The following is a 27,899-nucleotide window of genomic DNA, read 5'->3' on the forward strand; positions in this document are numbered from 1 at the left end:
TCTCCTTGATAGACCAAATATTGGGCCACAGACTGAGCCTGAAGGAAACTGTGTAAATGTCTCCAGTCACAGTGGAATAAAACCAGTAATCAATAATAGAAGAAAATGTGAGGAATTCTCAAATGTATGCAAGTTAAACATACACTCATGCATTCACCCCTAAATAAGCAATCAAAGAAAACATAACAAGGGAAATTAGAAAATATTTTGAGAAAGTGAGAACAAAAAATACAACACACCAAAACTTATATGATGCAGATAAATCAGTGCTTGAAGGGAAATTTATAGCTTAAGTGTCTATATTAAAAAAGAATTTCAGGGATGCCTGGGTGGCTCCGCAGTTGAGCATCTGCCTTTGGCTCAGGGCATGATCCTGGTCCCAGGATCAAGTCCCACATCGGGCTTCTTGCAGGGAGCCTACTTCTCCCTTTGCCTGTGTCTCTGCCTCTCTTTATGTATGTCTCATGAATAAATAAATAAAATCTTTAAAAAAAAGTTTTTCATCGCATATAAGTAATACCTCAGTAAAATTGATATTTAATATAGAATGACCTGTATTCTTTGATTATATATTTGTATGCTATCCACATATGTATAGTCACTAAATTCTCTCTGATGTTAGTATAAATTGGGAAAAATCAGTAACCTTTTCAAACCTCATGTAAAATTCACTGAAAAACAACAACAACAACAACAACAACAACCTGGTTTTAAAAATATCTGAACAGGGATCCCTGGGTGGCTCAGTGATTTAGCACCTGCCTTCGGCCCAGGGCGTGATACTGGAGTCCCGGGATCGAGTCCCACATCAGGCTCCCTGCATGGAGCCAGCTTCTCCCTCTTTCTGGGTCTCTGCTTCTCTCTCTCTCTCTCTCTCTGTATCTCTCATGAATAAATAAATAAAATCTTTAAAAATATATATATATGAACAGATATTAAGCTTATTGTTAACTATATGCATGCCACAGTATTTAGGAAAAAGTGCAATGATGTTTGCAACTGACTTTGAAATGGGGCATCAACTAAAATATACCATGGGTTGATGGATGGATGGATAGATAGATAAGTGATAAAAACAAATATAATAAAATGTTAATGGTAGAATCTACCTAATAGGTACCTTTATACGGTACCCACTCTAAAATTTTTTCAACTTTGCTCTATGTTTGAGAATTTTCAAAATAAAATGTTAGAAAAAATAGTAAACTCAAAATGCCATTCTGACCCTTAAGTATTACTATCACAATTTACTAAGTTAATATCCTATTGGTCTGAGGAAATTAATGTTTTCTTTAGGGAGTTAGCTCTTTCAGTTTATATACTTTGGGAACTTGATGTATTAGAGATAAACATTTTTAAATAATCATCAGAGAGATGTTATTTTAAAAAAAAGCATGGTGATACTCTATAGGGGAATAAGATCTTGTAGCCTCAGGGCCAAACTTTTTAGGAGAATCTTCTGAGTCTAGAATTATATTTCGTTAGCAATTCAGATCAACTTAATTTCTGCCCCTCATTTCTGTAGGGAAAGTTGTGAAACAGGCCACATGGAGACAATAAGTTCATGCCTGCTCAAATATGGCTCCTTTTTCCACCCTGTCATTTTCCAGTACTTTATTACTTCTACAGACCTTACTCCCCTATCTTGAGAAGGCAGTTTCGATGCCATTAAATTCATCCTCTACTCTCCCCTCATAATCTCGCAAACCTGTTGGTACTGACACTTCAGCACTCCATGGAGAGTGATTTTCCAAGTGATGAAGCAGATTCTAATCAGTATAGGATCCAGATGCAGACTGGGAGCTGGACCTCTGCCACCTTTCCCTGCAGCTCTCTTAACACAATGACTAGGGAATTCCTTTGAGGATCACTGGGTATACTTGAAGCCCCCCTGGTCCTGTGGCCTCCTTCCAGCCACAGAGATCTTCCTGTCTGGAGCATTTCCGGCCCTTCTGTCCCTAGGCTTGGAGAGTTCAGCTCAACCTGGGGAAGAGACAGAAGATTTGAGGTTATCAAAAGCCTGTTGAATTATCTGATGCAAGACTGACTGGCTTGTTTGCCTCCCTGGCTGTCTTCCTGGGCTTCAAAGCAGCTGAGAAAACAACCTTTTTCTAAGTCTTGGACAAGGAGGAAAATCCCTGGCATGAAGGATTTCTGTCGCAGACACTTGGCACAGCTAGAGGAAAGGTTTGTTTAGCTTAGCATTGGGTTTTATTAGCCCAGGCATCCAGTTGAAGTGAGATAATAGGGTCGCTGTTGAAGGACATTTCAGAGTCAATAGGTTTCCTCCCTTGCTTCTCAGAAGGACCCTTGCATGCAGATGAAAGTATCGGATGCACTCGACAAGGACATCGCTGCTGAATTCATCAACAATCACATAATCTTGCTGATCACAGAGGAGACCAAGGCAGGGTTGAATAATTACCAAAATGGGAAATTGCAAATGGATATAAAGTCACATTTCTCAGCTCTCTCAATTGCTTCGAACCCCAGTTGTCTTGGCTCAGCAATTATATTGTCTTTGGGCTCTAAATTTTGTAGCAGAGATGAGGGATAGAAAGCCAGGCCTACCACCTGCCCTGACAGGAAGAAATTCTTCTGCTTATTCTTTTCTTCTGCCAGCTGGCTTTACTCTGCCCTTCACTCCCAACCAATGTGAGCTTTGGGGTAGTGGGTGGGAAGGGGAAGGAAATAGAAGAGAGGAAGGATTCATTAGGAGTGTTCAAGGAAGCCTGCCTGGCACAAGAATTAGAGAAGAGAAAGTGGAAGAATTGGTGCCAGATTACCCTCAGCACATGGTTGCTTATTCATGTCTACTTTCCTGGGCCATAAAGGCAAAACTCACTTTTTCCTAAAGTTGGGGCTGTATTGCAGGAACTCAAGTAATCTGCCAGGACTAGAACTCTATAAAAGCAGCCTCCAAGATAGCCTATACCCAAGGTTCCTGACATCTTTGGGCTGTCTGCTCCATACTGGCCTTCCTGACCACCCATGAGGAAGGCCTGAGCTGGGTTGCCCCAGATGATAGTCACACCTACACTTTAGAAGAACACAGGCACTATCCCTAGAAGGTATCGCCATACTGGAGGAGGCCTGAGGTTCCTATGGCCAGCACTTTCTGTTCTACATCTCCTTTTTCACTTTCTGAGCCTTTGAGAAGTGGGATCAGGCCAGGAAAAACATGTGATGCTATAGCATGCTGAAACCAAAGACTTGACTTTGGACCTGCTCAAGCTGAGAATCTTGGCAGTGATTGACTGGGCAGGCTGCTCTTTTTTGTGGCATCTTCTGAGTCTCCCAACTTTGGGGAGAGGTGCCAGCTAAGTCCTCAAAGTAGGTGTGAGTCAGGGCTTCTGAGGGTCACCAGTTTGTGCATTTATTCATTCCTCCATTTTGGGGTTTTATAATTGAGTTTCTGTTATGTATTTGGCACCATATTGGAAGTTAGTGGGACTAGGAGAAGCAGCAATGATGTTGATGGCTCCTACCTTCAAATACATGGCAGTGAGTCCAGGTAACATTAACTGTGAAACAGTGGAGAAGGCAGTAAGCACTATTAGAGAGGTATAGATGAAGTGTAATGGGATTAGAGACAGATTACCTCAGGCTGGAGAAACTGGCATAAGCTTTCTGGGAGAAGTGGCATTTGTATAGGGTTCAAGGAATAGGTAGGATGTGGACTTTCAGAAGTGAAGGGCAGAAAGAAGACTACCAGTGGGGAAGCTTGTGAACATCCAAGGCAACCTGCATGGGTGCCCTATCTGATTCCTTCTTTGTCTTGAATTGTTCAATATCCATGCTGTTGGGGGGGCAGGGGAATGCCCTTATTTGCTGTTATGTATTCTGCCTCATTTGATGTATTATCCCAGAGAATAGATTGATCTGTGCTTGACTACCTATCTGTGCATGATTGAGGACTACCATCATGGTAGTTAAAAGTATGGACTATAGAACCAGCTGACTTGGGCTGGAATCCTGACTTCAGCACTTAACAAAGCCACCTACCTCAAAAGATTTTTGTTTTCTTCATCATCACCATCATCATTACTGTGGGTACTCCGGAAGACTCCCTCACCCACCTCAATCCTATAGGATATTCCACCATTTTAGATCCATTATTCTACTTCAAGAGTCTTATATTAAAATGCAAACACCAGAAAGGGTAACACTGGAAGGTTTAAATCAGCTGTCACCTTAGAGCTGAAGAGAATCAGTTGACAATGTATTTGCTCAGAGCTAAATAGGCACCTGAGGGACATAAAAGAATAGGGTTTGTAAGGGGAGGCCAGTGAGCTCCAAAGGCTAACTTCCCCTTCCGTGTTTTATTTAGAATATCTAGGCCTTTGTGTTTTCACTTGTAAATTGGGAGAAACCTTCACACATATAGCATGGGGTTAAAGTAAAGAACAGTGAGGAGAATACCCATCAATCATTTTAGGAACCCACTTTGAGTTTTTTTGTTTTAAGACTTTATTTATTTATTCATGAGAGACACAGAGAAAGGCAGAGATACAGGCAGAGGGAGAAGCAGGTTCCATGCAGGGAGCCCGATGTAGGACTCAATCCTGGGACTCCAGGATCATGCCCTGGGCCAAAGGCAGGCACTAAACCACTGAGCCACCTAAGGGTCCCTTTTTTTTTTTTTTTTAAGATTTTATTTATTATTCATGAGAGACACACAGAGAGAGAGGCAGAGACACAGGCAGAGAGAGAAGCAGGCTCCATGCAGGGAGCCCATAGGAACCCACTTTGTACAAAACACTGGATTGGGCCCTATAAAAGGGATGGGTATGGTATCAAAGAACATGCCCCCAATCTTTGCAATCCCATTAAGAATTCAGAGCATATACCTAAGAAATAAATTGAGGTAGAAATAGCAGTCCTTTAAAAGTGCAAATTTGCACAGTGCAAATTGAATCTGCCTGGCTCAACAATAAATGTTTACCGATGAATGGATTGAATGAATGAATGAGTGCCCAGGAGTGAGGAACTCATAGTAGAATGTCCATGTGAAAAAAAACCCCAAAGGCCCAAAGGCTTCCCTGTGTTGTCTGTGTTCTGCCACCAAAATGTCAGCTCCATGAAAGCAAGACCTTCTCTGTCTCACTGCCTGCTATATTCCTTGCATCCAGAACAGTACCTAGCACAAAGAAAAGTGCCCAGTATATATATTCTGGATTGAAAAAGTACTTGGATAGATGGATGGGTAGTACAAGTAATGGAAATTATGTCCAGATAGTAGTGGGATTTGAGACCCAGCACACCTATACCTTAAGTGTTCCTTCAAAGAATTTTAAAATATTGATGGCCACTTTCCATGCAAGAATAGGTGAAGAGAGGAGAAAATATATTCATTAGAGTATAAAGCTACACTAGTCTGATTTGAAGGAAACATTCAAGAAAAAACAACCTGGCTATTTGCAGGTTGTATAACAGCTCACAATATCACACATCTGTCTTGTGCAGCCTTGGGCTTTCTGAGCCACAGTGTTTCCACTCATTCTTGCCCTACTACACATTTCTATGAACCCTCAGAGGATTCCAAAACCAACTTCACATATTGCACACAGGGTTAAGTATGATAAAATTTTTTCACTAGGGCCCTGGAGTTTCCTTAAGCAGCCAGACCCTCCCTGTAGGTCTTTATTGAAGAAGGTGGAATGATACTTGACAACAGCACAAGTCAGAAAATGATTAGAACACCCCAAATTTATGGGATGACTGAACATCTGAAACAAAACAGCCCAAATTATCTATTAGGGAGGGTTGTTTGTTTTAGAAAAGAATAATTTGTAGTTTGAAAGGTAGAAAGGCATGGGGTATTCATTCAAATCTTAAAAAGGGAAGACTGTGTATTCACAAAGATACATGGCAAGCATCACTTCTTTTCTGAAATCTGTCGGGCAAGAACGTGAATTTACACTTCCCCTCTCTACTATGTAACACTACAGAATCTTCAGAAAACTCAGAAAAAAAAAAAAGAAAGAAAGAAAAGAAACTCACATTACAAGGAATATGCACCTTCACCCCAGACCTCTTAACATCACGTTTGCATTGAAGTGTTTGTGGTCATAGGTTGCTTTGAGTGTTTAACCACTTGATGGTTCTCCTCTAGTTGTTCTCTTGTTTGTTGGTTTCCTTTCTGGAATTTAGGCTCCAATCCAAACACATTGCACTCAGTATAGTTTGCTGAATAAGAAAAGGACCATCACTTCTCTTGTTCCAGATGCTGCATCTCCACTGATACAACCTGAGGCTACAGTAGATTTTTGTGAACCACATCCCACAACTGACTCACACTGAACTGTAGTTAACTAGCACCCCTAATCCATTTTCTGAATGCTAAATCTCATGTCCCAATTCTGTAACCAGTAGTTGGCCCTCTGTCCTCAAGGACAAGGCCTTACATACATTTCAATAAAGTTTCATTCTAAAATATTTGTAGGGTGTCTCCCAACCTTCTAACCAAACTAAGATTTGTTTTGATATTATGATTATCTAATCCAATATGACAACTTTCTAGTTTTCTTGTCTTTTTTTAAAAAAGATTTTATTTGGGACGACTGGCTCAGCGGTTGAGTGCCTGTCTGCCTTTGGCTCAGAGCATGATCCCAGGGTCCTGGGATCGAGTCCCACATCTGGCTCCCTGCATGGAGCCTGCTGCTCCCTCTGCCTGTGTCTCTGCCTCTCTCTGTATATCTCTCATGAATAAATAAATAAAATCTTTAAAAAAAAGATTTTATTTATTTGAGAAGAGAGAGAGAGAGAGCGAGCATGAGCAGAGCATAGGATGGGGTGAGGAGAGGCAGAGGGAGAGGGAGAAACAGACTCCCCACTGAATCTGGAGCCCAAGAAGGGGCTCAATCCCGGCACCCTGAGATCATGACCTGAGCTAAAGGCAGACACTTAACTGGCTGGACCACCGAGGTACCCCTAATTTTTTATCTTCTATTACTATATTCAGCATCCCATCAATGGTTTAATTACATGATCCACAAGTCCAAAGGTCACCTTTTTTTTTTCCAAAGGTCACCTTCTTAGTAAAGTCTTCTTTTAGTACTCTATTTAAAATTGACCCTTTTCTCCTAATATATTTCCTGTAATCTTTCTCTGCTTTTTTCCCCTTCCATAGCATGCATGATTATCTAATATACCATTTATTCTACCAATTCATTTTGTTTATTCTCTTTTTCTTCCTTTATAATAGAAGTTCCACTAGGGTGGCAATTTTTGTCAGTTCTGTTCCCTGGTGGATCCCATATTTGTTGTACAGATGTGATTGAATACATCAGTTTCCTTGTCCAGGTCAGTAAGAATGTTGAACATTGACAAGACCAAGGCTAGAATCCAGTACCTTCTGTGAGAGGTTGCTGTTGATCTTAATGTCACTTACAAATCCACTTAATGGTATTAGTATCCAGCCAAACTTGTCTTCACTTTATCCAAAAGGATATTGAGAACTTGTTACATTTTTTGCTAAAAATCATATATTTCATGTTAGTGGTAGCTCTCTCATCTAACAGTCTGGCAGTTCTTTCCAAAAAAATGAAGTGGGATTCAGCTGACATGACTGATCACTTCCTCTTTCTAACTACACACAAGTCATCTTTTCGATAACCCATTTAAACCCTGCTCAGGAAGAACAGGACATTAATCAATGATCTGTCCAAACTTCATGATTCCCTGCAAGGAAGGTCCTTCCAGGTGTGAGATCCCTCCAGGTGAGGTCCTCCTGGCTTATTCACAATAAGCAAGCACTGCCTGGGAGTGGAAATACTCAAATGATGGAGGTAGCACCACTCAGCTGGAGGCTTAGTTAGCCTTAGATCCAGTTTGTTGTGTTGCATTGGAATATCCCATCCTTTTTTTCATGAGTCTCAAATTTCCAGTCTATCAAATAAAAATGGTAATATAATTTTCAAAAATATAATATGATACTTTATTGATTACTATTTATTTATATCCTTTTGATTTCATGTCCAATTGCTCCATGCAGACAATAAAGATGTGAGGTTTTGGATGTTTAGTTTATTCCTATTGCTCTTTGATCTAAAGAATTTATGTTTCTTTTCTCCATTTCCCTTTTTCCCATTCTTTCTGACACAGCTGTGGTTGAGGCTCTTGTCATCTCATCCCTGAGTTATCACAGTAGCTTTCTAATTGGTTCCAGGACTCCTGTCTCTTACTTCTCCATCTTAGATTCTTTAGTCAGGCTAATTTCCTGGAAGCCAGCTGCTCAAAATATGGTCTATAGAGCATGGCATCAGCATCTCTAGGTGCTTGCTAGACATGCAGATTCTCAGGCCTCAGTTGAAACCTACTGAATGAGAAACTGCAGGTCAATAGACCTATAGGTGATTTACACTCACATTAAAGTTTGAGAAGCACTATCCTCTATTCTGCCATTCTTCTACCAAGGGGCATCCATTAACTTCACATTGAACCATCCCTAAACTATCTCTGTCAGAAAGGTCCTGTCTAATTTTCAGGTAAGATGTTTTTGACATGAAGATGCAAATACCCACCTATACCATCTATTCATTGGTTCTGAGGATGATGAGCAAGTTTATCTAGATAACTTTGGAGCAGTAGGAAAAAGTTGAGATTTTATTTATTTATTCATTCATGAGAGACAGAGACAGGGAGAGAGGCAGGCTCCATTCGGGGAGCCTGATGTGGGATTTGATTCTGGGTCTCCAGGATCAAGCCCTGGGCCAAAGGCAGGTGCTAAACCGCTGAGCCACCCAGGGATCCCAAATTATTGAGATTTAATTTGAATTGAATCCCTCTGGTAGAAGTATTTTTGTTTTTATTGTTTGTTTTTGTAAATGAACTAGATTTTATTTATTTATTTATTTATTTATTTATTTATTTATTTATTTATTTATTCATGAGAGAGAGAGAGAGGCAGGAGACACAGGCAGAGGGAGAAGCAGGCTCCATGCAGGGAGCCCAATGCGGGACTTGATCCCAGGATTCCAGGATCGCGCCCTGGGCCAAAGGCAGGCGCTAAACTGCTGAGCCACCCAGGGATCCCCATATTTTTGTTTTTGATGAGTGAAAATCAAGGGGTACTTGGGAAGCATACATGATGAGTTGGTTGGAAATATTTTTGTTAGTTTGACCCAGTGACAGGAATTTTATATATTTAATTTAATCTTCACAATAATCCCATTTGGGTGGGTGTTATTAGCCCCATTTCACAGGTGAGGAAATTGAGAATCCTAAAGGGTTGGTTGTGCAAAGCCACAGTATTGGTTAGAATTCAGGCTATACTTACCATCATAATGAAAACATTGGGACTTCAGTGGTTCAGACAAGTGGCTCTATCTTGAGATGGGCATGTGACCCCAGGTGGGAAGCACAGATGCTCTATGAGGTCACCCTGCTTCCTTCTCCCATGTTGCTTCATCATCTCTCAGCATGTCCACCTCCATGAGGTTGAAGCTGGTTCCTGCCCTTAGGAAGAGGGACAGGGAAAGTGAAGAGCATATAATTATTTAATGAAAAGATAAATTATCAAAATATTGGAAGTGCTACCTGTCACTTATACTCATGATCTGTTAGTCAGAGCTTGGTCACATGGCCACACCCAGTTGCAAAGGAGGCAAAGAAATGTTGAAGCCTGGGGAGTTATTAACTAAAAAGAAGAAGGGGAAGTGGTTATCAGGGGAAAATTGCAGGCCTTGCCACAGGCACCAAGCTGATTAGTGGAAGAGCCTAGATTCAAACTCTATGACTACAACCTGTGATCTTTCCACCACATTATACCACCATTCCTCATAGTTGACAGTCAGTAAATGTTTGCTGAACTGAGATAAATTGAGATATTACATGTAAGCCTTCTGGTTATTTGAAATTACTTCTTCCTTCTCTCTTGCCTCCCTGATTATGTAAGAGGCTCTGTAGTAAACTGTCACCATGTCTGACGATGTTACTTTGTAAAGCAGGAAAATGATTTTCATCTTCCTTCAAGAGAAATGTTATAATAAAATAATCCACCAGCCCTTAGAGGTTGTGTTGAAACCATATGAAATATGGTAATTTTTATTAATAATTTGTTAATGACTATCCCTTTTAAAGTAGGTATTTTGTTAGGAGAATGCCACTACTCAAAATATTTTTGACATTTTGTGTTGGCTAGTATATCAGTCAGTTCTTCTTGCTGTGATAATTCATGACAACCACACCAAAATCTCAGAAGCATGCAGTAATAAGCATTTCACTGATGGCCAGCACTGCTCCAGGTGTCTCTCATCCTCCTTCTGAGATAGCAGATGAGCTTGGACATATTTTCCCCTAGCAGTTAGCAGAAACATAAGAGAGCAAGTGAAGACATCTGAGGCTACATGAAGCCCAGCCAAAGAACCTATTAGGGAAACAAGTCACATGGCCAAAACCATGGTGCAAGACCATGGAAATCGCCTACACATAAGTGAGAGGAAATGTGGTCACCTGGCAAACAGCATGAAAACAGACTTGGTGAAGCATTGGGGCCGATAAAGCAAATTATCACGGCTTTGTTTTTACTGAGTTATTTTGAATATTTGTAATGATGGTACATCTTTATCTTTTGAAGGTAGCTTTGAATTTCTTTTTAGCAAAATAGCTGAATTTATGAATAGGATTAGAGAATCAGTCTAGGTTTATCTTTGGGCAGAAAGGTAGTTGTTTAAGCATGTGACATAAAGTAATGAAACATTTCTAGAAGAAACGGCTCAAGAACATGGCATTCGGTGGCAGAATAGTTGGGATAAATGTATAGCTTTCTAAAATGGCCAGCTGATTGAAGGAATAACACTCATTTGGTTCTAAAATAATTTTTTAAATAAGCTTTATGGCTTGTAGTCACAGGTTACCACTTTATCTCAAAGTGGGAAGGGGAGGGAATAGAGGTTCATCTCTGATATCCCCTTTGACCAATCCTGGGAAAATATGCTCTATGTGCAGATTCTCATCGCCAAGTCCCCGCTGGCTCCCTTCACCTCATTTGCCTACACCATCAAGAAGGAAGGCCTGGTTCTACAAGGTAAGATCCTCGGATTAAGCCGTGTCTTTAAGCTGCTTATACTCAGTGCTGCCTATCGTTGGTGATAATTACTGCTATGCTCCTGATGGAAGCTACCTCAGGACAGAATCAAAGGCTAAGATGAATTTGCCAATGATATTTATTCAGATGAGATAAAAGAGATTGGCAATTGTAGCAAGAACTTAACAGAAAGTAGAGGTAGGGCTAAAGGAGAACTGCAGAATTTCCTAACAGAGTGAGACCAAGAATGAGGGTTAAAGCACCAGTCTGGGAACTACCAATCACTAGGCCTCTTCACAGATCCTATGGAGTGAGGAAGCAGGCGGTAAGCCTCTGACACCAGTATGGAGGACCTGGCACCGCCTCAGCACCCTCTTACTTAACAAACATAAAAACCATCTGGTCTGGCAGCCTCTGGGGCACTTTGTCATGACTCCAGGAGTGCTACTGCCTCAGCCTCTTTCTGGTTACTCCATTTCTGTTCTCTTTACTCAAGTCCCGACATTTCCGGGGACCAGGCCTTTGCTGACTTGCTCTTGTGACATGGGCCTGGGACCTAGAAGGTGTAGAGTTCTGACTCATGGTAGCCTGCTCCAAGACCACAACCTGGAATTCACTGATCTTCAGTGGTGGTTCTCAGATACTGGATCTTCTGGTGGATATTCTGGTGGTTATTATGTCTGACCAGAAAATAAGGAACATGAGAGGTAGATTCAAACACCATTGAACTTAGCCCAGAGGACCAGATGTCCAAAGCTGCTTTGTCGATTGAGAACGGGCCCCACACAGAAGTGCTCGGATACACATCTGTCCCCCATGGCCAGGCAGGAGGCCCCATCCACAGAATGCATGGGTGAACATCTGCCGTGAACCCTGGTAGAGCATATTGTCCTTGCTGTTGATGAGAGGAATATCTGCCCCTTAGGACTTTGTAAATTGAGTAATTTTCCCAGGTTTATGAAACAGGGCGAATCCTTAAATATTCCCATGGAGACACATGGGAATATTGCATTGCAAAGATCTAGCAGCAATTTTGTGGAGCAGGCTGGAGGGTTCATGCTTTGGACCGAGGAACAGGCTCCAGCCTTTCTTTTCCTTCCCCTTCTAAAACGTCCGCTTCTTAATGGACCCGGAAAGCAGCCTGTTTGTTTGGTGTAGCTGAGCTCCACAGCGGGGACTCAGGTCCAGGGAAATTTGGGGTAAGAACTACTGACCTTTGGCTCTTAGCCTTTGACTTATGCTATCCAAGTTCCTTGGTAAATATTTTTTTTACAATTGCAAATATTGTTTTCTGACAAAGAAGCAGAGATTTTAAGACCAGATTAAGCAAAGCAAACAGCAGGCCCCTTTGTTACATACTCTCTAAGGGTGTATAACTAATAAGCAATCAGAAAGCTGAACTTTTATTTACCCAGTACACAGTGTGGCTTTTGGCTCTTCGTTTTTAGAGGCTTTCTTAAAAGATTAGAAATCGACTAACTAGCAAATTTAGATGAAGATTTTAAGAAATTCTATGGAAGATTACAAGGCAATTTCAGAAAGGAAAAGAGGCAGTTCTGCTCAGATGGCTTATGCAGTGTCTCTATCTTGATCACTGGGCCTTTTGGTAAATAGCATTTCTTTTTTTTTTTTTTTTTTTTTTTGGTAAATAGCATTTCTAAGCCTGACTGAATCTGGATAACTTTTAGGATAACATTTGTGAGAACAAGATTCACAGAGTTACCTCTCTGACGCTCATTGCTAAGATCTTGATTTTGACAGGAAACAGGAAGTTGGGTAGAGAAAGTGGAGGCTAGAAATACAATGGATCAGTAGAGATTAAAAATCTACAAAGGAAGACTATTAGAAAAAGCCAGAAAACAAAGGAGAAGGTGGATCACTAAAGGAGGCTGACCCGTAGCTGTGTGTCCAGGAAAGAGAAAAATTCAGGAAAGTGTCCGATGATGCAGGAATCCCAACCAGTAAATAAAAATGTCTAGGAGACCTCAGTGCCTCACCTGGTTGCTTTTGAAGCTTTTTCCCCCAACCCCACTCCCCTAGCTATACCACCTCCCTCTGTGAGGTTTTCTGAAGCAGCAGAACCCTTCTGCCCATAGCAAGAATGCCACTGAATACAAGCCTCTGGCACTCCATCCCCAATAGCTGTGTGCTCCCCAAGACTTTGGGAAAACAAAAAGGAGCTCTTATCCCGAGAAAAATGGAGAACCTCCTTCAGTGGAGAGACCCGGTGGATTTCTGTTCCAGCTCTGGTGTGATATTGAGAAAATCTCTGTCACCTGTGTTTGGTCAGCTTGAAAATGACAGTGTTGAACTTGATTCAGCACTTTACAAACTGTGTTGTAACCCACTGTGGGTCATGAAATGAAATCAATGAGTCACAACCAGAATTTTAAAAAATGAAGTAAAGGAGAATAGAAAATATCAGATTACATCACACTTATTACACTATTTCATGAAATATTTCTTGTGTGACTGTATGTGCATTGTGAATTTGTGTATGTGCAGTGGAAACTGTTTTTCTTGCTTGGACTGTAGTCATTGGCCTCAGTGACCTCTAAAGGCCTTAACCCTTCAGCTTATCTGGTTCTCCTAGGAGATGGTGTACTTCTCATCCCTTAGCTCAGGGTAGAGGTAGAGTTGTACCTTGAGATCTCCACACACCAGAACATAAAAGCTTATTTTCTTCCCCCACTCTTACCAGATGACTGAGCTCAAAACAAAACAAAACAAAACAGAAACACCTGCACAATTCCCCAGGTTCAAGGCAAAGAAGTCTTTGATTCCTGGGTAGTAACCTTGGAAAGATACCAGGAATCAAGGCCAAGACACTTTCCTTGGTTGAGAGATTGCTCTGGTGTGTTAGTCCCAAGTTGGCATGGAGGTTGGTTGGTACCTAGTGCTGGAGATTTACAGTCCATGTCTGAGGCACATAGAGGCAGAGAGGGGAAGGGTTGGGAAGATGAGGGCAGCTCCTGTGGTACCAACTAAAAAAGAAACTGCTAGCCCAGCCACTTGGGACTGGACGTTTAGTATATTTGTAATGGAGACAGCCTGGAGTAGTGGGAAGAAACAATTCATACAGGCTACCCTTTTATGAGGGGGTTAGTGAATATGGGAATGATCCCTCGGTGCCTTTTATCCCTTTAGCAAGTCCAAGATTCCTACCAGCCTGCCAACCAAGAGGTTTTATAATACCTGAAGTGCTCCTGTGTGCATAAGCAGAGGGTGGGAATAAAAGGTGAGGCCAAAATTCCATTTAGTGGCTCCACAGGCCATCCCCTTCACCAGTTCTCAAGGATTAGGATGCTAAGAAGAGCCAGCAACTGGGGGCCTTATACCCTTCCTGCCCCTTTGTTCCTGGGATGGGAGAAACAATAAATCGGCAGGCCAGGGAGACTGAGGGGCCTGGTTGGAGATTTCTCAGGCTGGCTTTTGAAATACTTGAAGGAGCCGATCTGGGCTATTGTTGTAGTAAAATAGAAAGCGGAACTGTTCTCCTTTTAGAAAAAGAAGAAAGAAAAAAGAAAAAGAAAGAAAGGAAAGAAAAGGAAAGGAAAGGTAAGGTAAGGAAAGGAAAAGGAAAAGAAACCCCTCCTCCTTGCACCTTCTGGAAGCTGCCTGGCTCGAGGCAATTACCATGGTAATACTGTGCTGTTTGCATCTTCTTTGTCTGTCCTGTACTTGTTGAGATCCTGTCCTCTGGGTTGGGTTCAAGACCCTGGAAAAACTTGGCCCCAAAGGATAGGGAGCTCACAGCCACCAGCTTCCTGATGGTTCAGACTCTGAGAGGGGCCAGCTCCCAGCAGAGGGAGAGAGAACCCTTTTGTGCAACTGAAGTGGGAAAAGTAGAGGGTGTGGGGGTGGCTGTGGGAGTGGCTCCCATTAATCCTTTTCTCCTTTTGTCCCCAGAGGTCACCATGAAAGTCCCAGCACCCACTGTGTAGAAAAGCCTAGAGTTTTGGCTGGCTCAGAGTAAGGCTAAGGGGTGCCGGAACCCAAGGGAGAAGGAAAAGCAGGAGCTGGCTTTGGGAATGGGCCTGAATGGAGTGGGCCCCCAAAACCGCACGGCCGCAGAAAGGAAGGGAGGATTTACAGCGAACTCCAGCTCGACCCATATTCTGCTCGGGTCGTGTTCCTTGTTTCCCCAACAAGCCCAAAATGTTGTGCCCCACAGAACACAGCTGGGACCCCTGGACCTCTGTGTCAGGCCAGGAATAAAGATTAAGATTCTGTAATTGAAAACAGCCAGGCTGTGTTGCTGATGCTGCGGGAGGCCTAGGGAGAACCCACGGCCAGGCTCTCCGAGGGCCATCCTGGCCTTATCCTGGCCTCATGGCAGCAGAGGCCTGTCAAATTGGTCAAGACTGGCCATGGATAATGAAGAGACCAAGTCAGCAGGGGCTCTTCCTTATTCACTCTTCCTTTGCCCTACCCTCTCCATTTCCTCAGGAATCTAGGGAGCATTTGAAAAACAAAAGACAGGTTGTTAAGGACGAGCGTAATGGTTTAGTCTCTAGGTAGGATAGAATCATGATTCTTGGGTTGTTTTTAAAAAAATTAAAATTAGGTATAACAGGTTGAATTTGGTTTCTGGTGCTGTCCTCTGCCAGTTTAAATCTGAATGAGCAGCATAAACCTTGGGATGGGGCTGAGGGAACTCAGGGGAGCCCAGGCACCCAGAGATGGGTCCAGAGACAACTCTGCAAATGAAACTAGTTTCCTGTTTTTCTAATCACCTAATATAAGGACTCAGAAGAAACCAAAACACAAAGAAACAATGATTTTTCTTAAGACCAGGAAAGCTATGCCCCTCATCTCTCTTGTAAAATCAAGAATGGCTGTCAGACGATCATCTTCTGAAGCTTATTGAGAGAGGCATTAATCTCCTCTATTTGTTCCCTTGTCACAAAGTTGGGTTAGATTCTTCTACTCCATTTTCTTAGTAACTGAGCCAACTGGATGATTTATTGAAAAATTCTTTTCCCCTAAATACCACCATCTAAGTTCATCAGATTTCAGTTTGAATTAGTAACCCATCTAAATGTTTTCTGCCTGGTGGACTCAAAGTGACCCAGAAGACTCTCAATCCATTTCCATCCAGGTATGGAGGTCTGCTTGGTAAACACAACCCACACACCTGGCATAGCCTGGCATTCTTGTGGGAGCCTGGGCAGACAGCCCTGGGATTCAGTGGAGCAGAGAAAGTGAACTCCTCTCCCAGAGGTCACAGGGAAGAGGGCAAAGCAGGTCTGTCACGTTGTCCCTGGGCTGCCAGGTGCCACTACAGCTTCAGAAAGCTGGTGCAAGTCAAGCCATTGTCCTCTGTGGCTCTTGCCTACCTCTCAGGGAGGAGCTTCCCAAGGGAAATGAGGAAGGATGCCCCTCTGCCAGTTCTCTCCTTTTTTTAACATACACTTCACATTCCCTACCTCCATGACACCTCCTCACACCAACCCTCTGCTTGTTTACTTCTTTTACTCTGGCTATTAGCTTCAAAGAGAGATTCTGTTTTCCGTGTGAAAAAAATATTTTATATACAGAGCAGGACAGAAAAAAATAAAACCCATGACTTGAACACCCAGAGTTAGCAAATGTTAAAATTTTGTCACATTTGCTCCAGATTTTGCTATAGGAATAAAACTTGATTATTTATAAAATAATACCAAAATCAGATAAAGACTACAGATCAATATTTCTGATGAACGTAGAAGCAAAAATCCTCAAGACAAAATAAAAAACTCTTCTGTATCTATCCCAGCCCATTCCCTCCCTCACACTCTTCCACAGAAGTAAGAACTCTCCAGGGTTTAAAAAAAAAAAAAAAAGAACTCTCCAGGGTTTGATATACATCCTTCTCCTTGTGCCGAAGACCTTGTCTACATGTTCGTGAATCCAAACATAATATAATGATTTGTTTTGAGTGCATTCCAAGTTTGCATAAATGCTTTATTGCACACATCATTCCTCAACTTGCTTTTGTCACTTCATGTTGTGTTTTTACAATTTATTCACACTGATATACATAGATTACTTCTTTCACTTTAATGAGGTATCCATATTCATTATATGAACGTACCACATTATCCATTCCCCTATTGATGGTAATTTCAATTATTTGTTAATTTACTGAATTCTGTTGCATGTGCTGCTTGGTATGCTGGTGTGAGAGTTTCTCTGGGTATATATAAAAAGTGGAATGACTGATAAGAGGGTATGCACATTTTAATCTTTACTGTATATTCCCAAGTTGCTTTCCAAGGACATTTACCAATGTAAACTTCCTCTGGACATAGTGGACCAATTTCTACACAGCTGTGTGTAATTATAAGTTTGTTGTCATGTTTCCATGGGCAGTCTTCTTTGTATTCTTTATGGATGCCTCTTTTATCTCTGCCATTGAGGTATAATCTTTCCATAGTCTCTAGAGGGATCTTCTGCACAACCATGTGCTTTATGCATATACTTAGATGATTAGTTAACAAAAATTACTTTAATTCTTCCCAAAGTTCGCTATACACATTTCCAAGAATGAGAGATTTTAGTGTCATCCATTGCCCTTGAACTCAGGTCAGCAGACAGAGTTCCAGAAAGGCCAAGCAGTATTCACTGTCTCAAAATTGCAGATCCTCAGGCTCCTAAGATTTTGTGAAATCAGAGATGAGTTTGGATCCTCTCATCTTCCATCATGGCAGCCCCTCTGGTAACTTACCCCTCAGGCTTCATGAGTCTTTGTTGGGATATTCCAGTCCTGTCCTGAATCTTGAATCTTGAAATCCTAAATTAAGATGGATCACACTAATGTAAGCAACCCCTCAAGAAAGTTCCTGAGTTGGGTTGTATGTTTGGCTGGATGGAATCACAATCTAAATTAACAGTGGCATACAAAGTAGAGGCTTACTGCTTTCTCACATAGCATTGCAGAGGAATACAGTGCAGAGCTAGTATAGCAGCTCATCCCATGTGTTTGTCTAGGGACCCAGGCTCTCAGCTTATTGCCCCATCACACCTAGGATGTTGCTCTTATAGTCGCGGTCCACAGTGGCTCAGTATCCTGACCTCCATCCAGGTATTAGAATTTGTATTGAGTAGAGAATGATGGTGGGAAGAAAGGGCATCTTCTTTTCTTTAAGGATATTAATCAGAAGTTATACACAGGGCAGCCCTGGTGGCGCAGCGGTTTGGCACCGCCTGCAGCCCAGGGCATGATCCTGGAGACCCAGGATCAAGTCCCACATCGGGCTCCCTGCATGGAGCCCGCCTCTCTCTCTGCCTCTCTCTCCCTCTCTCTCTCTCTGAATGAATAAATAAATAAATCTTAAAAAAAAAAAAAAAGAAGTTATACACATTATTTCTGCTTATATCATGTTGGCCAGTTTGCAGATATATGGGAAGAAAGACTGGAAAATTTGGTTGTTTATGTGGGTGTGCATGTGCCCAGCTAAATTTTGGGAATTCTTTTACCATGAGAGAGAAGAGAAGATAAATATTCAGTAGCACATCGCTTTCAGAGGAGCCCAGTTGCAGAGATTAGACCCTAAAGTACAATAGTACAGACCCTAGGGTTGGGCTCATAGCATAATGTTGAAATGCAGCATAAATAATGTATTGTAAATATTGTATGTTAAAAATGCTATCAGGCCCTCTTTGGTAGAATCTACAGCAGACAAGTAGAGTATTACAATCAGTATTACCATCAAGGATCAGCACCAAAAATCTTGGTTCCCCACCCAAATCAGAATCTTTCTCAAGCAGAAACTTTAGTGTGTGTTTTGCTATTATACATTATGCAAGAAAGATACTTGAACAAGAGCTGCTTGTACTTGTAGCACAAAGCAGGGTATGAATTTGGGTCCAAAGTCATAGACTAAACACATTTTTCACCAAAAATATTTTTTCCTGTCTCCGAATTTTTTTAAACATGGAACAAAATGTCAGTTGGAATAAAGTTATAGAAAAAACTTTATTCCAAGGCCCTGGACTATAGTTAGACTCGATCCACACTCTTTTAGAACCTGGAAGCCATTTGGATATCTTTGTAGAGCTAACAATTTGCATTTGTGAAAGTGCCTAGGTAATAGTACTAAAAGATGTTAAATCAATTCAGGTTGTTGATTTTCTTTGAAAACTTCTTCCAAAAGGACTTGGTGTTCTTTCTGGAATATGACTTAAGCTCCCTTTCAGTGAGTTCAGTTCAGCAGGTATTTGTAGAGGTATCTATTGTATGTAGACCATGGTGCTCAGAGGATGTAAGCCTGGAAAAAAAAATGGTCCCTCTCTTTCAGTAGCTCAAAATCTAGTTAGCTCAAAAACAAAGTTTAATCAAAGGCAAACTATAACACCTATTATCGAGGTTCAAACAGTGTGATATGGGTAAAAGAGATAGAATCATTTCAAGCAGGATGACTGAGGAAAGTTCTTGGGGTGGGCAGGGAAGGTTTAAACAGGCGTCAGCCCCTGAATACTGATGGAATACTGATGAAAATGGCATTCCATTGTCTCTTGATAGAGGCCGGCTTTTTTCCCTGTTTGAGGATAGATTTGGGAACCCTGGGGAATGCTGATTAGTGCCATGTGACTAATGTTGAATCATGCTGACTAATGTGTTCTAGCGGATTGATTCAATAATAAAGGGAATGTTGAGAGTCAAGAGTTCAGATCCTGAATTTCACCATGTGATGAAATGTAAATCCCTTAGCCCCAGTCCTTCATTTTTTGGTCAATTAAAATGTGCTCATGATGAGAATCTAACAAGTCACCTTGACTAGAAAGTGTTTTACAAACCTCAAGGATAACAGAAATGCTTAATGACAACTCCCAGGACAGGCTTGTGCAACTGTGGGTTATTCATTATACAGAGAGAATCTGAACATCCATCACATGCCGCTCCCCAGCCATGTGAAACTTCTGCTTCCTCACACATGCCACAAGAACTTACAAAGAATACACTGCACTCACACAAACTGACAAATAGAGGAGCTTTTGAAAAATCTTCCTATCTACCTACTGGGGCGGCTATGTTTTTCTACAACAAATGTCACCACAGAACCAAGGGTTCACATTGCACACACAGCTTTTTCTCTCTTTTGACATCTCCCCAGCTAGACTGCTTGAGAACCTGGCCTTCCGTGTCCAGATGTTTACTGAATTCTGAAGGCCCCCCAAAGGGCCCAAGTTCTTTTGTTGCCCTCCAAATCACTTCCCACAGAGACTGACCGATGTCCTGAAGGAGTTCTTCAATAGAGAGGATAAATGGAGGCAGATGAAGACATGACCCCCTGAGGTTCGCCCACGTCCACACTAACAAAGGGTCTGAGGCACAACCTTGTAAGGAGCATTTTGGTCAGCAGCATCCCTTCAAGAGGCCACATCTCCCCCACGGGGCTGCTTTCAATGACTACCATCACAGTGGAAGTGCTAGGCATTTGTTAAGGACTGATGTTTGCTAGGTGCAGCACAAAACATCTAAATCATGGTACCCGTCTTTGTGAGGGCTTCCTGGCTACAGATGGCAGCTGGCTTTCTCAGGGGAAACCTGGAGCTAGTGGAGGAAGCCAAAGAGGGCCTCTCACTTCTCTGGATGACCTCTTCCCACCCAGCCCAGAAAGGGCTTTTGTCTTTAGCTATTGGCAGTCAGGCCAGGGCTACGGGGGCCTTACCCCATACCTGTGCTGTGTTTCTGGGTGTCTGGTTTGTAAGGCTGTTGGCTCCCTAGGTAATAGAAAGGTATGTGTGTAAAGGGACTACAGCTAGAAGGAAAATTTTATTTAGACTGTTAGTGAGAAGTTAGTGCATTTCATGATGACACTCCCCCCCACCCCAAACTTCTTTTCTCTCTCTTTTTTTTTTCTCTTTTAGGCCAACAGAGGCCGTAGCTATGGACTCTATGACCATTGTCTAGAGCTGCTGGGGGCACAATTTGTGAAATGAAACAGGATGGTGCTACTTGGAAGAAGGAAACGGAAGCCAACATAATGGGGATTAATTAGTTGATTGATGTTGAGATGGTAACAGATTTGCCCCCATACCATTTAGCCAGCCATCTCAGACCTAGCAGGGAAGGTGAGGATGAAGAAGCCTTTGTTCAGGTCTGTAGATGCGTGGGGCTGAAGGCTTTGCCACCATGGGATGTCAACAGCCATAATAATAATAATTTGCACTTATATAGCACCTTTCAACTGGGCACCTCAAAGCGGTTTAGCAACGTTAATTAATTAAAGCCCACAATCCCCCTGGGGAGAGGAGGAGGAGGACTAACAGGATTTGTAATTACAGGAGGGAACATTTCCGAATAAAGTATTGTCCACCATATAAAAAGAATGGGTGTAAAGGAATTGGGGTCTCCAAAGAGTAACTGATTCAGAAATTAAATCATGGAAAGGTGGGGAGGCTGGGGGCGGGCATGGGCGTGGGGGTCTGCCCTTGTGTCAGAGGGAGACCAATGCGCTCAGAATTCACTGACAGGTTCAGATCCAACTGAGAAGCGGAACATGTATGGTATTAGTGGCATTTGGAAAGTCATTAGTGGCACAACTATTGTGGTGTAAATTCAGATTTCTCTAGTTTATTGTGTATAGCCCTGCAGAACAAAGAGTGAGATTCATGCAGTATTTAATAAAGGATGAAATGATTTCTTTAGATTTAAAGCCCAAAGCTGGGCCAGTCAATTAGCAAATAAACCAATTGGTGACCCATAGGATAATGTAGTCGTTTCCAGCAGAACAGCCAGCCTTACACCCTCCTACTGCCAATGAAGTTTCCAACCAAGAGTTGGAAGACTGGGTGCAGTGCAAGGCCTGGGGGCTTCAGCTCCTTCAAAGCCAGGCATCGAACCTTCCCAACCCCTAAGCTGTCCTTTATTAGAATTACTTTGGACCTGCTCCTCCTTCAGAGGTTTTTAATGCTTTGGAGGCTAGAGTCAGGTCTTATCCTATCTAATTCTTCCTGTCGGTGCCCACCAGAACACTATGCACCAAGTAGGTATGGATCAGTGAAGAATGACTGAATGACTAAGTCTTTTAACAACTTAGTATTTGCTGAGTACATACCAAATTCTGTGGCAAAGCTCACAAAAACAGGATATGCATCCCATTCTCGAGAACTATTATATAATAAAAATGGAAAAGACTCATATACTACTAACTATAATATAAAGCAGAATAAAATAAAATAACATGATAGAAGAACATCCAAGCCACATGCTGCAAGGGTAAGAGCAGAAACGTTTTATCCAGCTGGAGTGAGTCACAGAAGGTATTCCTGGAGAGCAAGCAATGTGCTGGGTGTTAGAAGGCAGGCAGGATTTGGGTAGACCTGAAATAGGTCGGGGAGGCAGACTTTCCAGACTCTGGTCATTTGCCTCCCTCTGAGTGCAATGCTTTTTGAGAACTTGTGGTCTTCAACAGAACATTTGTAAAAAGCAGGCTGAGTTTTTGGAGCTGATTGAATGTACATTCCCTATGAGTTCTTACTACCTGAATTGACTAATTCCAAAAATCAAGGGACTATTTTAGACATTGAGAAAGATGTTTTATTCTCTGTAACTATGAATTTTGTCTCTCTTCACTCTCACTGTCCACCAAGATAGAAAAGCTAAGCAATTCACACATTAAAACAGGGCACTCAACAGTGTCTGAGAAAGGTACCAGGAAGATATCTCCCAATCCCAAATGGCAAGGATTAAATGTCTTCCCCCTTGAGCCTACTTTTTTGACACCAGGAAACTCTAAGACAGTGCTGTACACCCAGTGACTGACAAATCAATCCCATACTCAAAGTTCCAACAGGGCTTTTCACCACAAGCCACACTGCCAGGACAGGACCTCCATGCTGTTTCTGCATCATGCCAGTATTTATTAAGTGTTGCTTCATGTCTGACACATACTATATATGCATAAGCTTGCCTAATCCTAACAGTCTCACAAAGTAGGACTTCATATCATTCCTCCTGTGCAGATGAGCAATGAGGCAAGAAAAGTTCAGTCTCTTGCTAGAAAGTAATGGAATGTGGATTTGAACCCACTCAGCCTTGTTGCTTCCTCTCTCATTCCTCACCCATGTAGTATTTCTTTTCACATCTGTTATAATTTCTCCTAGTCATCCTCAATTCACTAAAGTGCTCAGCATAACACTATGCGCGTAATAGGAACTCCATATTTTCCAAAGAATCACCAAAAGCAACACTAGTGGTTTGATCTTCCACTGGGAGGAGTAGCTGCAGAAAGCCTAGGCAGCAGTGCTGAGAGTTTAGTAGAGGCTCCATCACTACCTCCTTCTCTTTCCACCATGATTAAAGATAAGGAGCCATGCTCAGGAAAGTCACCCCAGGAAATGTTCACAAGAAAAAAGACACAGGTGGTATTCATGAGTGAGCAGCTGCCAAGCTGGTACCACCCATGAGATGCCAGTGAGGTATGTTGGATTGAACTTGGATGCTACTCGCTGATTTTTTTCTATGTGTGTGTGTACATATACATCTATATGTCAAAGTCCAACTTTGTTTCCAGAATTGTGCTATCCTCTTAGCTACTCTGTTGGTGTGCAGCAGTCCTAGTGAGGATTCAGAAGTGGTCCCTGTCAGCCCACAGGGTGAACATTTCTGGACTAACCAAAAAGTGCAAAAAAAAACAAAAACAAAAAGAACAAAAAGTGCTGAACTCTATGTGTCAGATCTTGTAGGTTGTATGTTATGACCAAGGTTGCCACTCAGGGACAGGATTTTAAAGATTATCTGGCGGGATCCCTGGGTGGCGCAGCGGTTTAGCGCCTGCCTTTGGCCCAGGGCGCGATCCTGGAGACCCGGGATCGAATCCCACATCGGGCTCCCGGTGCATGGAGCCTGCTTCTCCCTCTGCCTATGTCTCTGCCTCTCTCTCTCTCTTTCTGTGTGTCTATCATAAATAAATAAAAATTAAAAAAAAAAATCTTAAAAAAAAAATAAATAAAGATTATCTGGCAAAATCATGATTGCCAAATGAGAACTCTGGAGATGGGGCATAAGGATTAGGTAAAGGGAAGTGGGGAATGAAGGCAAGAGGAAGTGCAAATGTCACATTATGACCTTAAAAGTGTGGTCTTGGGATCCCTGGGTGGTGCAGCAGTTTAGCGCCTGCCTTTGGCCCAGGGCGCGATCCTGGAGACCCGGGATCGAATCCCACGTCGGGCTCCCGGTGCATGGAGCCTGCTTCTCCCTCTGCCTATGTCTCTGCCTCTCTCTCTCTCCCTCTGTGTGACTATCATAAATAAATAAAAATAAATAAATAAAATAAAAGTGTGGTCTTAGAACCACTTGGGAGTATCATTTTTTTCTGAGCTTTGGTTTCAATATTGTCACCATCACTTTTGTCCTCTGGCTGTTAAAGGGCTTTCTTTATTCAACTACAAAATTCAAGAAAGGCCTCTTCTGCTCAAATGAAAGAAAGGAGCCCATTGCAGTCCTCAAGAGAAAATCCTAAGTGTGAGAGAAAGCGCACTGCCTACCTCTCTGAACTTTAGTGAGCATGGTGTTCAGTCAGAGCACAAGTTCTCTAGAGCTCCAAACAGATCTGGGAAGAAACTCCAAACAGGTCTTGAAAGAGAGTAGACCAATCAATAGTGGGCATAAGTCAGGACAGACTTGGTTTTGCTGCCTAAAAACACACCCCCAAAAATCTTGAAAGTCTGCATGTCTGAGAGACTCTCCCGGGATGGTGTTGTCCCCCATATGATGACTCAATATTCCTTTTTTTTTTTTTTTTTTTAGTATTCAATTTTAGTATCAACATGGACTTCCACAATTGCCACAGTAGGGGAAGAAAAGAGAAGAGCTCTACACTGTAAATTGAGTCCTTCCCCCAAGATGTGACACACATCACTTCTGCTCTTACGGCCAAGCAGTCATGCATCCATACCCAACTCCAAGGAAGTGGGAAATACAAACCTCCCCTGTATTTGGAAGGGAAGGAGAACTAGATATTAGTGAACACTTATAATGTCTGCTACACAATGCTGTAGCCAGTGAGCTGGCCTATCTTTCCTTCTTTCATACTCATGCGTTGTAAATACCCTTCCCTGGGATCACCCAGCATATATTGAAGACTTATGGGCTAGTTTTGAGGAAAGAAGACCAAATAGTTTTATGGTCCATCTTAATCTATGAGCAACCATTTTGAAAGAGAGGAATAACCCCGGAAAACCAATTAACTTTTCCCTTGGAACTATCAGACTCTAATAACTCTAGGAAAGAATAATGGGTTAAAAGGAGCCATGGCCTAACTTCAATAATGCATCTAAGATGTAACAACTAATTTTGAGTTGCCCAGAACCATCATGCTTTGTCTGAAAGGGCTTCTGGAAATATGCCCTTTTTCCTCCATTCCTCCCGTTATTACCAGACATGATTCAAATTCCCTCTAAGCCCTGTGACTTTTCCAGAAAGCAGCTCTCCCAGCAGAGAGAGAGAGAGAGAGAGAGAGAGAAGGAAAAAAAGAAAAAACTTTCCCTTATTATTCTTCCAGTAATGAATTCCTGCTCTGAGTGGGCTGTTTCCATGTGTTTTCAGTCAAGTGCTGATGGCAGCCTTGCCGGGGGACATTTCCAACAGGCTGTGGACATAATAGATGAGGTCTCATATTGACAAGAGCTGCTCTCAGTTTTCCTTCCAGTTTAGCCCTCCTAAGCCCTGAAATTGGAGATGAGAAATGATTCACGAGATCCCACTGGTGAACCAACATGGCTGCCACACCTCTTTGCTCCTTTTAACTAGGTAAAAAGTCATGGTTTTAAAGCTTCCCTTTAAGAGATTTGTAGACCTGGATCTTAGTAACTTAAAAAGGACTTAGCTTTCTCAGACCAGCCCACTTTTTGTAAATGCCAAGACCTCCTTTCTTCAGGATTCAAACATAGTCTTGGCCTACCCTGACATCATAAGAACAAAGGGAGAAATTAGGATGCACTATTTCCTGCCTGAAACCTGATCTCAAGTACACAAAATGCTTCCAAGTAAGCAATGGCAGTAGCCATGTTTACTAAAGGAGCCAGCGTACTCATTCTCCCTAAAGCAAATATCTTCAGTTAATTCAATTCTAGCTTACCTACACGGAACTTGAGAAGAATCTCAGTGACTTCAGGTAAAAAGGAACAGGTATTAAGGATATAGATGGTCTGGAATTGGAAAGCCTTTAGAAGCAGAGGTAGTTCTGAGGATTTATTACCTAAGAGTTTCTGCTTACCTCTGCATTTCTGCCTGAGGTACTCTCATGTCCTAGCAGACATGTCCTATAGATTGCAGTTTCTGCTTACTCAAAATTTCACCTTGCATGTGGCTCATCATGGGCTCTTGAGCTCCTCCATATATACCTCAGCCTTTCAACTTCAGTTCCCATTGGATTTCTTCCTTGGTATGCCTAGTTAAAATTCCTAAGACACAATCTTATTGGCTCAGGCTTGTCTTATTGTTCTGTCTCAGATAACATCAATGGTCACTAGCCAGCCAGTCAACTATGGGCTGAGGGATGCCCTGCAAGCATGATTGCTAAGTTGCAGAAGATGGGGCAAGGAAGCTTTCTTTAGAGGATCTGTGAGGTCGTGAGGACATGATGGGCTCTAGTGGGTTCTTTGAACCCTTCATGGGATTGCTACAAGGATACTTATTCTCTCTTGCTTCTTCCTCCCCACTCTCATCAACTGTAGGCCAGATCTCAAGTCATAGCCTACGCTCCCATTACTGCTCATCCCCCAATGCCTGATCAGCATCCTGCTTCTCACCCTGTTGAACTGCCCCATCACAGAGGTATAGGATTGGTAAGTGGGAAGAAAGACCTCTTAAAGTTTACTTGAGAATATAAGTAAGATTGGGGAAGGCGTGGAAAAAGAAATGGAAATAAAACCCTTTCTTAGCTAAAGAAAATCCCATTCCCACCAGGGCACCCAAGTACCTTTTCTCTTTCTCCTAATCTTTGGAGTAAATTCCCTTTCCCCAAAATCAAACATCAGCAGAATCATGAGAAATGTCATCAGGGGACCCAGATGGAGCAAAGCAGGAAGATAGTCTAGCTCCACTAATCCCACAGAGCTTTTTCTGACTCCATTCCTATTTCCCATCCCAGACCTTTGCATTTCCACAGGCCCCCACCCTCATGCCTCATGGAGCCCCAGAATCTTGAATATCAAATCCCAAGCAATTTACTTTCAAAGTATGGTTTAGAACACAAGTGAAAGAATCTGTGTAGATAAGGTCTTTACCAATTGTGTTCTCCCAATATGCCCAAAGCTCCTCACTGGCAGTTTTCACAAATCTCCCTGATATTTTAGAGGGTTGGTCATGTGTGGTGTTGCCCTGTTTCACCAGAGTCAAAGAAATTATGCTTTGTCTGAATTTACACACCCAAGGAGAGTACTAGGGGAAAAATTGAATTATGATACTATGCTTTGCCTTTATACCTCATCAGCTGTTTAAAAGGCCAATCCCAAACACCCACATTCAAATGTCAGCATCTCTGTATTCTTTTCAGTGGATGTGAGGCTAGAAGTGAATTAGAGGCAAGTCTAAACAACGCTGTATTTCCTTGCCCTTTCCTGAGCTCTGGGTTATGTCAGTGTTGATTAAATCATCCATCAAACCTTGTTCAAACTTTTATCTACTGACTAAAATTGCAGTTTCCCTAGGAGCTTATGAAGGCAGGGAAGGTAGTTCTGGTGGTGTTTCTAAATCTGCTGCTGTGGGATTCTAGAGCCAGTTCCTCTGGATTACTTCCAGATCTCTGTTCATTACATTTAGAATCTGAGGTTGAAATCTATTGCCGTTGTCTATCCCCTGGTATCTGAAAACCCATCTGGGGTTTGTCCAGGCTCTCTCTCCAACATCACTGTCCAATTTCCACAGTCATTGCCACTC

At 42.2% G+C, this 27,899-nt stretch overlaps 1 protein-coding gene and 1 long non-coding RNA gene across 15 annotated transcripts in view; one reads left to right on the forward strand and one right to left on the reverse strand.

Moving 5' to 3' along the window:
* RAD51B (RAD51 paralog B) overlaps positions 1-27,899 on the forward strand; it is an 817,007-nt gene that overhangs the window by 548,535 nt on the left and 240,573 nt on the right. For 11 of the 14 annotated variants that reach the window (XR_007412387.1, XR_004818334.2, XR_004818333.2 and 8 more), the window contains one exon: positions 10,951-11,029. Coding sequence is in view for 9 of the 14 variants with exons in the window: in XM_049113293.1 (XP_048969250.1) it covers positions 10,951-11,029 (79 nt within the window). In the remaining 5 variants the exon portion in view is untranslated. Of the gene's footprint in view, positions 1-10,950; positions 11,030-14,938; positions 15,246-20,884; positions 26,807-27,899 lie in introns of those variants that run through there. The other 3 variants (XR_007412388.1, XM_025442514.3, XM_025442513.3) reach the window with 3 other exon arrangements.
* The window catches only part of LOC112656945 (uncharacterized), a 55,734-nt gene that overhangs the window by 11,998 nt on the left and 15,837 nt on the right, over positions 1-27,899 (reverse strand). The window contains exon 2 of the long non-coding RNA XR_004818346.2: positions 9,281-9,459. This is a non-coding gene — a long non-coding RNA (uncharacterized LOC112656945). The remainder of the gene's footprint in view (positions 1-9,280; positions 9,460-27,899) is intronic.

The sequence above is a fragment of the Canis lupus genome, chromosome 8 (assembly GCF_003254725.2).
Source record: "Canis lupus dingo isolate Sandy chromosome 8, ASM325472v2, whole genome shotgun sequence".
NCBI lineage: Eukaryota > Metazoa > Chordata > Mammalia > Carnivora > Canidae > Canis > Canis lupus.